At 51.6% G+C, this 12,025-nt stretch overlaps 3 protein-coding genes across 3 annotated transcripts; 1 reads left to right on the plus strand and 2 right to left on the minus strand.

Moving 5' to 3' along the window:
- Positions 1-23: 23 nt before the first annotated feature.
- STEHIDRAFT_101555 (glycoside hydrolase family 3 protein) lies at positions 24-4,859 on the minus strand. The gene is made up of 33 exons (XM_007307440.1): positions 4,702-4,859; positions 4,587-4,639; positions 4,504-4,515; positions 4,328-4,441; positions 4,091-4,264; positions 3,931-4,000; positions 3,779-3,868; positions 3,683-3,723; positions 3,524-3,626; positions 3,402-3,453; positions 3,266-3,286; positions 3,149-3,200; positions 3,084-3,089; positions 2,958-3,032; positions 2,885-2,896; positions 2,783-2,829; positions 2,685-2,725; positions 2,564-2,627; positions 2,367-2,500; positions 2,181-2,312; positions 2,075-2,128; positions 1,985-2,012; positions 1,810-1,932; positions 1,732-1,754; positions 1,617-1,677; positions 1,456-1,558; positions 1,395-1,405; positions 1,313-1,343; positions 1,214-1,256; positions 1,010-1,148; positions 818-951; positions 689-755; positions 24-630 (listed from the first exon to the last, which is right to left on the minus strand). Exons 1-33 carry the CDS (start codon positions 4,803-4,805, stop codon positions 388-390), a joined length of 2,457 nt encoding a protein of 818 aa, XP_007307502.1. The 5' UTR covers positions 4,806-4,859; the 3' UTR covers positions 24-387.
- A 614-nt stretch (positions 4,860-5,473) lies between these two features.
- STEHIDRAFT_123815 (uncharacterized protein) lies at positions 5,474-8,699 on the minus strand. Its single transcript, XM_007307441.1, has 10 exons — positions 8,440-8,699; positions 8,175-8,388; positions 7,988-8,108; positions 7,760-7,901; positions 6,881-7,695; positions 6,620-6,819; positions 6,415-6,563; positions 6,281-6,347; positions 5,911-6,221; positions 5,474-5,841 (listed from the first exon to the last, which is right to left on the minus strand). The coding sequence occupies exons 1-10, from the start codon at positions 8,588-8,590 to the stop codon at positions 5,612-5,614; spliced, it is 2,400 nt and encodes a 799-aa protein (XP_007307503.1). The 5' UTR covers positions 8,591-8,699; the 3' UTR covers positions 5,474-5,611.
- An 804-nt stretch (positions 8,700-9,503) lies between these two features.
- Positions 9,504-11,631, plus strand: STEHIDRAFT_133301 (6-phosphogluconate dehydrogenase; the record flags this gene model as incomplete). Its single annotated transcript, XM_007307442.1, has 10 exons — positions 9,504-9,517; positions 9,576-9,609; positions 9,670-9,772; positions 9,844-10,260; positions 10,332-10,598; positions 10,655-10,866; positions 10,934-10,996; positions 11,058-11,142; positions 11,209-11,433; positions 11,576-11,631. 10 exons carry the CDS (start codon positions 9,504-9,506, stop codon positions 11,629-11,631), a joined length of 1,476 nt encoding a protein of 491 aa, XP_007307504.1.
- Between the last annotated feature and the right edge of the window lie 394 nt (positions 11,632-12,025).

The following is a 12,025-nucleotide window of genomic DNA, read 5'->3' on the forward strand; positions in this document are numbered from 1 at the left end:
TTCATACATCTTTCAGGAGATATAGACATGTGAGATTATTCGAGGGTTGCACCCAATAATTATCGTGCACCGTGGACTGGTCCGTGAGCACAAGCGGCGTGATGGCAAGCCCATATCGTCGAAAAGGGAAGTCTCGAAGCGGCCCATCGAGCCATGCCTGACGCATATCATCAACAACTTTCTCAATGTACAGAGAGAGGCTCCGCTATTGCAACCGACTAGCGGCATTCCAAGAGATTCACCACAAAGACATGCACGTGAATCTACTGCGCAGAAGAGGAAAACACATACATCCATTGACACAACCCTGAAAAGAAGAGAAGCTCTATATTTGCTTGCGTACCAGCCTCCCGCCGGTACTCTTTTTGAAACCCCAGCTGTCATCATCTAATTCTCGATGGAACCGGTCAACCTCCTGTCGCGACTGCTCGCACCCACAGAAACGCCCGTCGTCCCTTGAGGGATCTCCCAGCGCTGGGTGACAGTGCTCCAGGTCGACAGGTCGTAGCGAGACAGGTTGAATGATACCGTCTCAGACTGCCCTGGGCTGAGGAAGACGTTGTCGAAGCCCTTGAGGTTGAAAGGCGCCGACTTGGCCGATGCTGGGGGAGACGTGTACAACTGAGGGGTCTGATTGACACATTTGAAGTCAGCTTGAGTGGCAAGCACAGAGTCTTTTGGCCCTTACCTCATGTCCTGCGACAGTCCCGTTGTTGGAGAGTGTGAAGCTGACTGCGATGACCGGCTCGTGAAGCCTACATCGGTGGCGTTCCATTAGAAAGGGGAACTTGTATGACACCTGCTGGATAAGACGTACCAGGGGTCGAGAGATGACCCAGGCCCCGAAGGAGGGGTGCCCGATCCAACAGAGCCAGAGACCTTCAAGTCTTTGTAGTCGAAGGTAGTGTACGACAAGCCGAAGCCGAACTCGAACCTGGGTTCAATACCAGCCTGTGAATACCTCCAAATTAGTTCAGTGGTCTCATGTCCACAGGAAGGCAAGACTGACGGCATCGAAGTGTCGATAGTCGATAAAGAGACCCTCAGTGTAGGGAATCTGGAGGATGTCCGTGCCGGTCGTGTCAACGTAGATAACAGAGGCCGAATAATCCGTAGTATTCTTCGCGATGGTATAGGGGAGCCGAGCGCTGACGGAGAGCGGGTAACGAGCATTAAGGATCGTGCAATATTCGAAGGTAAATCTAAATCGTACCTTGGATTATAATCGCCATAGAGAACATCGAGGAGTCCGTTGCCTATAACATTGTTGGTCCCGGTAATCTATGATTAGCCACGCCGGAATGGGACTCACCGGCTTCTTGGCCTGGAAGGCCGCTCCATACCTAGATATAAACTTTAAGTGGCAGGTCCAGCAGGGGTAGAAATAAGCTCACAAGGCCTGTCACTGTTGATCGAGTCAGCGTAAGGTTTTGAGAGAGGTCATGGGGTGCTTACCGTTAGGGTGATCTATCCACGCTTCGACGATAATGGCACCGACAGCGTTAACTACAACGATCGTGTTATTATTCACGCTGGCCACCTTTTGCACAAGCGCGTCCTGGACGAGATTTAGATGTTCAGCTGGTACACAGTAAACAGTGGCTCAAAAGACTAACTCCACTGTGCCATGCTAGTAGGTCATTGCGATCTCCTTCGTTGCCTTCGACAGTGATATACCTGAATAAAAGGGGATTTATATCTGAGCACGGACTGAAAGGTAAGATCAAATACCCTTCGCCGGAGTCTGAATTGATCTAAGAGTGAAGTTAATATCTTGCCATATGCACATAAGCATAAGAAGGAGCGCACAAACACAAGGGCCACACTCTTTCCAGAAGCCACCGTAGCAGCGGTATCCAGGTCAGTATCGCTCAAAGACGAGGAAACGACGGTCCCATCTGCTTTGGAGCGATTCGTGATAGCGTCAATGGGCTATGAGTGCGTCAGTATCCGCATTTGAAGGGGTGTTGATCGCATTGCTTACTGTGATAAGGTAAGGATAGTCATCCGTTCTACATCGGCGTGAACCTGTGTAAGTGTCGAAAGCAAAAAGACAGGAGAGACTGTGGCTGACCCGCTGCCCCAGCCCATTCCGAGGACACCATCATCTCCGCCACGGTCAGTGTAACTGATGATGAATCATTAGAGGTAAGTCACGATATATAAAGTTCAAGACGAACCCATTGGCTCCTAACGAGTCAGGTCCAGCGTCGTTGCCAATGATAGCGATGGTCTCAGGAGCCTTGAGTGGTAGTACATTGTTCGTGTTCTTGAGGAGCACCGTCGAGGCGGCATCAATGGTACGAATCAAGCTGTAATTCTTTCAGTTAACTTGAGGGCCTGATTACGGGAGGCACACCACATACCTGCCGTGGTCAGCTTGGACATTGACATGCGTGTTGACCGCTGCATTGATATCCCAAGCGTCGAAATTGACCGCAGGGAAGTCGGAGTCCTGGCCCATCAGATACCAAGCTGCAAGAATCCGAGTTGCCATGTCCTATGAAGAAAACAAACGTTAGGTGCTTTCCTGATCGTCACGTGGGTCGGAGTGGTTGCTTACGTCGATGCGAGACTGAGCGACTGAGCCGTTGTTGACTGCATCAATGAGGGCCTGACCAAAGTAACTGTAAAAGCACTGGTCAGTCTATGCGACGACAGCCTCTGAGATGGCCGACACTGACGTAGTTCCAGAGTTGGCGCTAATATCCCCAGGCATGGTCATCTAAATATCCGAAAGATGAGCTTTTTTTATTGTTGGAGCATCGAAAACTGTACTCACATCTAGACCATGGTTTGGCGCAGTCGTCGAGTGTGTGGCCCACCAATCTGCGGAATGTATGTTTAGATGAGTCTGAGAGGAGATGGTGGGATATATGCGAACCAGAAGTTACATCTGAATGGTTTCAGACTTTAGCTCAGGGCCTGCTACCAAAGAACGAAGCTGGGAGACTCACATCCTTGGAATCCTAGCTCCGACTTGAGAAGACCGTTCAGTGTTTTATCGTTCTCACACGAAAAACTGCCGTTAACTGAGGGACGTTAGTGAAGCCGTGCAATGTGGCATCGCTGGGGCGACTTACTTTGGTCTGTTTCGTATACAGAAAGGTCAGTGAGCCAAACAAGACAACTGTGAAGGTTCACGCACTGTAACTGCACATCACGGACGCCACATTGGCCTGGACGCTGCGAAGGAACTGATAATTGCAAGGAGACATGAGCCAAAAATTTGTTGAAGATAGATGAATGCGATACGACATACCGGATGCAAGTAAAGCTCGTGTTGCTTGACAATGTGTTAGACCCAGGGTGATTATGTGAAGATATCTTAAAGACCTACCGTCCTACATCATGTCGAAGGATTATTAGCTTTAGACTATGTAGCCAAGGGAGTCAGTAACATACCTATCGTCTACATTCGAAGTCTCCGTGGTCCTTGAGTGTTCCTGCTCACTGATAAGTCACATAACATCAGCTCACAACTGATGAGGCACAATACGACCGAGGGGCATGGTTCACTGACTTGTTGATGTAATGCTTCGCAGAGGCCTGTACGCCATTTGACTGGATGCCCATCGTGGTCTCGTATGCTCCTTCACCGGATAAATAAGGATCACCACCAAATCCTGGTGCAAAATAGAGGTGAGTGATCATCAGGAGTAGCTATAGGGGGCCGACACACCTTCCCATCCACGACCGCCTTCGGGCGTACGCATGAGGTTCCTGCAAACTTCTGCTTTAGTACACCAGAGCGTGAAGAGCAGAAGAAATATCGCACATCATTGGACCAAGAGCGACATGGACACCTTTTCCACGGAACTCAGCACCCATGGCAGCCCCTCGCTGCCTCATCAAAGTGCGGTTGAATCTGACAAAATACCGTAAGCTCTACTAAGATCAGTTGAAGACTGTGATAGCGAAGAGACTCACGTTGCAGCCACATTGATCCCAGGTGGGAAGGCAGAGACGAGATCTGCGTAACGCACACCCACTGGGCTGTCTACAACCACACAGGTTTGTGTCAGTCAAGGATCGGCCTACTGAATCGATAGAAAGAATGTAATGACGACAGTAAAGAGGCCGGATTTACCTTCAAGACAAAGCCCCGGAAAGCCAATGGACTCTATCGGGAGCGTATTCCCAACACAATTGCCCACCTCCCATCCGATTCCAGTAGCTAGGCCCACTTTGTCCGTCAAGTTCAACTTCGCAACAGCAGCTTCGGCCTTCACATATGCGGCCTTCCACTCCGGCGAGATATTGGCTGAATGTTGTGTGGCAATCAGAATTATATCATCGACGGATAGAAGGGTAGAGATGGGCCTACCGGGTGGCGAGCTGGTCTGAGAAGGTGCAGTCGATGAAGTCGATGTAGCCGGTTGGGATGAAGTCGCAGTGGCCGAGGATGAGCTAGATGCTGATGTCGAGGCAGCCGGGAGGCCTATGTACGCAGAAAAGTATGAGATGTATTCCCGTAGCATTAATATAATAAATCAATCTTACATTGGGAATAGTCTTCATAGTTGCGCAGCATATGTCCAGAATTAGTATACATGTCTAGGTAGAGGAACGCCAAAAGCACCTACAGGAGTTCAAGGCTTGACAACTCCATCCGTCAGCGCAAGCTGTCGCACCAGACCTTGATCATGAGTGGACAGTTAGCCATTGGATAGAGAGCAAGACGAATCGAAAGAAACCAACCATCCGATACCTCCACATTGCTGGTACGACCCAGCCTGTGCAACGACGTATCCAGTGCACCATGTCACAGTAGTCAAAAAGCTCAAAAAGATTTCGTATCTCATGGTGAATTGGAGGGCTTTCGAGATGAACCTCGCTTTAGCATCCAATCAGCCCACAAAAACCCTCACTTATAAGGGATTGAAGACATCCGAGTGGGCAGCTACTTCGCGGGTCTGTCGGGGCCACAAGCTACGACGAGCGGGGGAACGGACTTGGGCTCGGGAAATCGCCGGAGGATTTGTTGTCGCTAGCAGAGAAGGGAATGCCAAGACTGGGGGGTGATGCTCTACTGGGTTGAGAGACTCGTGGCGACGTTGTACGTGTTCCATGTTTATGCCCAGGTTATTCCTGTTGAGTTATTGTTATTCCTCTATGTTCGAAAGAACAAAGGCAACGTCAGTCGCGGATCGGGAGAAGAGGGCGGCGATCTACGGAGGTAGGCAAGAAGGAGATGGCGCCACAAACCCTTCGGAACTATTCACCGACCAGCATCTTTCAGGATAAGGCGCCGTTGCGAGCGAAGAAATTCTCCATATTTATTCCCAGGTTACTCCTGTTTACATCCGCCTGTCGATATCGTACACCAAAGAGGATCGTCAGGAAAGGAGGATAGGATCGATGAGGAACAAAAGAAGCACGTACGGCAGAGAGACGCTAGGGAGGTCTAGAGTGGCGAGAGGTTTGGAGAGAAGTCGATCGACCATCTCGAACATGATGAGGTCAGAGGGGTATGACAGTCCCCAGTCGCATTATAGCATGGGACATCCACGCAATAAGATACATTAAATCAAAATATTCTCAATGCATCAGTCTAAATTACCTTCCCAATCGTAGCAGATAACAGAGACACGGGGTGATCCCCACCCCCTCACCAAAGCGGCTCTACGTCCCTCCATCCCTTCTCCCTCTCCTCCCAATATCCGCCCTTATAGAACCACTCCTCTCCTTCCCTCACGAACCACCTCGGTTGCCTATCCTTCCCCTCCCTCCTCCTCTTCCTCTGCAGCTCCTCAACCCTAACCTTCTCCTCCTCCGCCAAATCCAACTCACCCTCCTCCAACGCTCTCACATCCGGCCTCAACCTCGAATCCGTCGGTGGTAATTTCCCCTCCACCGCCATCTCCCCCTCCCCCTTCGTAATCTCATTCAAAGTCAACCCAAACGCAGTGAAGCCATAATACTCGAGAGCATTATTCGGGAACGGATTCATCTTCCACAAGACATGGAGGTGCGAATCATTGATCTTCCGAGAGAGCGACTCATCCCATTTGCCTTCGAGGGTCGCTACGGGCTTGTGCGAGGAGGAAGAGGTGTAGACGGAGCCAGAGACGAGATTGGAGGCACCCCAGTAGCCGGCTTCTTTGAAGTCGATGACGCAGCGGGATTTATCGGTTGTGTTTTCGATGGTCATTTTGCCGGTGTGTTCGAGGTATTTGGTGCCCATCATGAGGTTGCGCATGAAAGAGGATGGTTTATTCCTGGGGAGCACACTCTTGTCAGAATCGCATGAGTGTATCATTTAGGTAGAAGTTCTCACCACTCGTAATGATCCTCGCCAATTTTGACATGACTGGTTCCAGTGGGTATGATCTCTAAACTCTTGCCTGCAAAAGTCAAGACGCAACGATCAGCTGGTGCCACTGAACGAGGCTGTTCGTCAAAGCAGCTTACCCCAGAACTTTGTCTTCCCGGAGGACGAAGCGTAATGCTCCCAACCCTCTCCCTCACAGTGATACGCGAGGATGACAGGCTGGTGGCACACCTTCTCCGAGATAAACTTCATACGGGGATCCTCGAACGTCTCAGCAAGCATTGGGTTACTAAAGACGACCAAGATATGAGTCCCTGTCCTGCGAGAAAAAGCTAAGAGGCTCACAATCCCTTCCTACTTGATCGATGTCTCGTATGCGCGTAGCTCGACACCGCAAAAGCAGCAACGTAACAAAGCCGCTCGACTAGATCTTGCGAACGAGCGGCCTCGGTCAGTAGGTTGAAGTACTCGACCTCTTCCGCTGCACGTTGCAGCAGCGTCAAAGGTTCGTTGAAGGTAACAGGGAATGCGACGCTCGAGAGATCCTGCCACAAAATGAAGGTAAGCTCCACTCCACAAAGGGGAGAAAAAGGACGCAGAACGCACTTTGCCAACATTCTTCTTCAATACCGCAAACAAGCTCCCCTCATCTCCCACCGGCCCCGTAGGCAATTGCGTCCTGTACACAACCGGCTTCAAAGTTTCCTTCTCCTTCTTGCTACCCACACCTCCTCCAACATCCCCCTTACGCACAGGCGTCTGCGTCTCTCCCACTACCTCTCCCCCTGGAACATCCTCCACTTCCAGCTTTTCCGAGTCCGTATCACTCGCGTCCGAATCACCCGGGTATATACTACTTTTACCATCGTCTATTATGATTGTCGCATTACTACCCTTCGTCCCGTGTCCTTCTCCTTCTCCATCCGCCCGTCCTGCATCATCCTCGGGCGGCGTGACATCCAACATGAATTCCTGAGCGCCTTCTCCTTCGAGATCAGGCGCGTCAAACCATACGCTCCCCGATTCACTACCCGTAGCCGACCCGGCGATAGAATCGCGTTTACGATGTACGTACGCTGAGCTGTGCGGTCTCGTTACAGGAGTCGTATGAGCCGAATCGGGTCTCCCTTGTTCATATGAGCCGTCTTGGTGGTCCTGGTCATCTTCTTCAGCGGTGGTGGGGAGTGGATAGCCGAGCGCGGAGACGGGGGTGATGCCACCTCCGACACCACTTTCGCCGAGCATGGGAAGGAGACGCGCGAGGGTGTTATGTTGCGCTCTGAGAGTTGCGAGGATGGCTTGGGCGCGTTCTGATGGTGGTGGTGCTGACGATAGCGAGGAATGGGAGATGTAGGATGCGGCGTCGCTGTCCGCTGCTGGTGGGCTTGTAGTAGCGGTTGTAGTTGGAGGTGGATGTTGCGCTGTCAACAGGTATAAGAGAATGTCAGGAGATTCGCTGTGACGGAAAATAGGGGTAAGGCATACGTTTCTTGAAGAAACTGAACTTTGAGCCCTCTTTAGATGTATCTTTCGGCTTGACATCGTTCCGCATCTTATGTATGCTTGTACGTTTCTTGAGATCATTCTGTTGCCATACACGGACGGCTTCATCGAGCTCGAGAAGAGCCTTAATGCATGCGAGGAGCCGAAAAGGAGGGGAAGCGTGTAACAAAGCCTTAGTACCAGTCGTTCAATGAATGCAGTAGGACATACCAAACCCATTTCCTCTATGACTGCTCCTGCCTTGCCTGCCTGGTTGAGTCGAGGAGTGTTTCGACCAACGGAAGACCTTCTCCCCAATGATCTTGCATCCGGCGGAGGAGCCACGAATTGTCTACATCGCGAAGACGCGTCCAGGCGTAAGCAACGTACATGATAACATAGCACAAGTTGAACACACCGAAACGAGGCCATCCAGCCATCGAAGTCCTCCATGTTAAGACACTTGATATGAAACGTCGCATTGTTAGAATCGATGTGTATATCCTTCTGCCCTCGTGCGGTCGAAATTGCGGCTTGCGGGAGAGCAATCTGGTCTCGCGAGGGTTTGCCGGGCTCGAAAGAGTAAGATAGCAGGCCAGACTGGTGTAAGACGAAATATCGCCTCGCAAAGCCTGTAACTTATTCATTACAGCTTCAAGGTACTAGAACGAGCGAATAAAGACCTTGCATTCGCTTCCGCCTCTTCTTTAATACCCATCCTTCTCTGACGATGCCGCTCGTGAACGGGTCCGGGAAGGCGACTGGGGAAGTATTGGCAGACATGGTGAGTACTGCGGGTGCGATAGGCTTTGGTGCTGTAGCTATGGTCGACATCGCGAAGGATAATTTGAACTATGACTGTGCTGCGAGTCGGAGAGCTGCTCGGTTCATTGAGGTGGCGGGAGTACGGGACGGAGGGGTATTCGACGCGTTCCGATTTCGTGACGGTCAAGAATTGAGATACGACGTTAGAGAAGGGTACTGAGCAGCTACTGGATCTGACGCGACCGTATGCGCGCTATGGATCAATGTAGGAACGCTTGGAAGTTGTTGACGTGGAGGACGAGAGCGGAGTGGCCCAAATAGCGCTTAAACTCGTTTGCCACACCGACTGAAACTTCCCACGATCGTCTGGCGCCGCACATCACCGAACGGCCCGGCGCTCGCGGAAGCCTCGGTCAGGATTTTCGTGAGAGCTGTGAGTGCAAGACATTGTTATAACTGGTTTTGTAGAGGATAACGCTAGAAAAAGTGCACGGTCGTGGTTTCGTGTGTATGCAGAACATTGGGGGACGGCCAATGGCGGTTGGGGACAAGACTAACGCGATGATGGCATGCGTCCGCTGTGGATGCTTGACAAGCATCGATGATGCGCATCTCGACTGGATCTCTCCTCCGCATTTTTCAAGTGGGTCAACGGCTGTCGTCAATGGCAGATGCATAGCACCAAAGTCCAGGGAGCATACTCTGCAAATAAAATCGCGAAAATACACTACGTTCAGGCATGGGATGTATACGAGGTAAATTCTCAAGAAGTTGAAAGCTCGGAGATGTGAGCGGGTGAGAGCGACAGGGGCAACTGGGAACAGACAAAGTGATTGGTCCGTCCCCAACGGCTTATTCAGGGAGATGACGGCCCGGCGCAACTATAATTTGGGTCGGAGAGGCTCTAATCGCAATCCGAATCTCCTCTCCTCCTACCTCCATCACCATCGCTCTTCCTCGTCTACAGTCAATCCTACACACTATGGCTGCTCCTACGTGCGAGATTTCATTCTTCCTCTATCATCGACATCACGGCTTACCTATACATCTATAGTGGCGATATCGGTCTCATCGGTCTGGCCGTTATGGTACGCTTTGACGCTACTTACTTTATTTTTTTCTGTAACTTACTATACGTTCAAACCTAGGGTCAAAACCTGATCCTCAACATGAACGACAAGGGCTTCAATGTCGTTGCCTTCAACCGAACAGTTGAGAAGGTCGACCGCTTCCTAGCCAACGAGGCAAAGGGTATGTCGTTACGAATCCTTCGGACTTGGTTTCGGACGTACGGAGCAGCGCTAAGTCTGTATCGCATGTAGGTACCAACGTGCAAGGTGCACACTCGCTCGAGGAGCTCGTTTCCAAGCTCAAGAAGCCTCGCAAGATTGTCCTCCTTGTCCAGGCCGGCCCCGCCGTCGACGCCTTCATCTCCAAGCTCGAGCCTCTCCTCGAGCAGGGCGACATCATCATCGACGGTGGTAACTCACATTACCCTGACTCCATCCGCCGCACGAAGGAGCTCGAGGCCAAGGGTCTCCTTTTCATCGGTTCCGGTGTCTCTGGTGGTGAGGAGGGTGCCCGCCACGGTCCCTCACTCATGCCCGGTGGTTCCCCCGCCGCATGGCCCGCCATCAAGGAGATCTTCCAAAAGACCGCCGCGCAGGTCGACGGCGAGCCATGCTGTGACTGGGTCGGTGAGACTGGTGCCGGCCACTACGTCAAGATGGTCCACAACGGTACGCAAAGACTCGCCTCGCGACATTGCGTCATTTTTACGCCTCTCTGACCCACCTATCCGCCCCCAAAGGTATCGAATATGGTGACATGCAGCTGATCGCTGAGGCTTACGATATCCTCAAACGCGGTCTTGGTGTCAGCGAGGACGAGATCGCCGACATCTTCAACAAGTGGAACAAGGGCGTTCTCGACTCCTTCCTCATCGAGATCACCGCCAACATCCTTAAGTTCAAGGACGACGACGGTGAGCCCCTCGTGAACAAGATCCTCGACAAGGCTGGCCAGAAGGGTACCGGAAAGTGGACCGCAATCAACGCTCTCGACGCTGGCATGCCCGGTTCGTATTCGTCTCCAAGTTATGCATTTACTCCTATTCATGACTTTCTATTTCAGTCACCCTCATCGGTGAGGCCGTTTTCGCCCGTTGCTTGTCGGCCATCAAGGACGAGCGTATCCGTGCCTCCAAGGTTATCGCCGGTCCTCAGAAGGAGCCATTCCGTGGTGACAAGCAGCAGTTCATCGATGACCTCGAGCAGGCTCTTTACGCCTCCAAGATCATCTCCTACACCCAGGGCTTCATGCTCATGCGTGAGACTGCTCGTGACGTCAGTGCTTCTCTGTTCATACCTTCTAGTCAACATCACTGATGTACTTCTTCATTCAAATATACAGCTCAAGTGGAACCTGAACTACGCTGGTATTGCTCAGATGTGGCGTGGTGGCTGTATCATCAAGGTACGGGTTTTCTTCAGGATATATCCGCGATTTTATTCACATCGGGCTTTCTTCGTTACAGTCCGTCTTCCTCGGCGACATCACTTCCGCCTACCACAAGAAGCCCGAACTCGAGTCCCTCCTCTTCGACGACTTCTTCAACAAGGGTACGTCCTCCCGTGCCTGCCTTAGTACTTTTTCATATCTCATTCCTTATTCGTTTCAATCTTCAGCCGTTCACAAGGCTCAGCCCGGCTGGAGGCGTGTGATCGCTCAGGCCGTCCTCTGGGGTATCCCCACGCCCGCCTTCTCCACCGCTCTTGCCTTCTTCGACGGCTACAGGTCCGAGGTCGTTCCTGCCAACATCCTCCAGGCCCAGCGTGATTACTTCGGTGCTCACACCTTCCGTGTGCTTCCCGGCAAGGAGAACGAGAAGCTCAAGACTGGCGAGGACATCCGTAAGTTCGCTTCTCCGTTTCCGCTTTTCCCTCTACAATCTACCCCTATCTCCTTCCTCGGTTTGGATTCTACCGACGGTTTTTCTACTCCCGCTTTTCCCCGACCCAGTATCTCCGTGATTCTCACACTTGGAATTCACAGATATCAACTGGACCGGTCGTGGCGGTAACGTCTCTGCGTCGACTTACGTCGCCTAGAGCGTTCGCATCGGCTCGGGGTGTTGTGGTACGCTGACACGAAGAACAAGAACGTTTCGACATCCCGCATAGACTGTCTGTATCTCGTTGTTTCTTCTGTGTGTTTTTAGGGGTGGGATGTAGACATCTGAGCAGTCTTGTAGTAGTCACGAATAAACGAAAGCAAAATGTGTTTGTATTCTCATCGCTGTGTGTGCAGGGTTTAGTTACCACCACTCCCACGACAGCATTGAGGTCGGAGGCGGAATCGGCATCTCAGAAACATGACACACAGGTGTGAAAGTGAGGATTGGGGTACGGAGGCGAGAGTGGGTTGGATTGCGACCGCCTATTGGACATACACGGGGAAGGATTAGAACGGGTGAGGACGGCTTTGACGTACGTCTGCCAAGAT

Source organism: Stereum hirsutum (genome assembly GCF_000264905.1).
Source record: "Stereum hirsutum FP-91666 SS1 unplaced genomic scaffold STEHIscaffold_13, whole genome shotgun sequence".
Taxonomy (NCBI): Eukaryota; Fungi; Basidiomycota; class Agaricomycetes; order Russulales; family Stereaceae; genus Stereum; species Stereum hirsutum.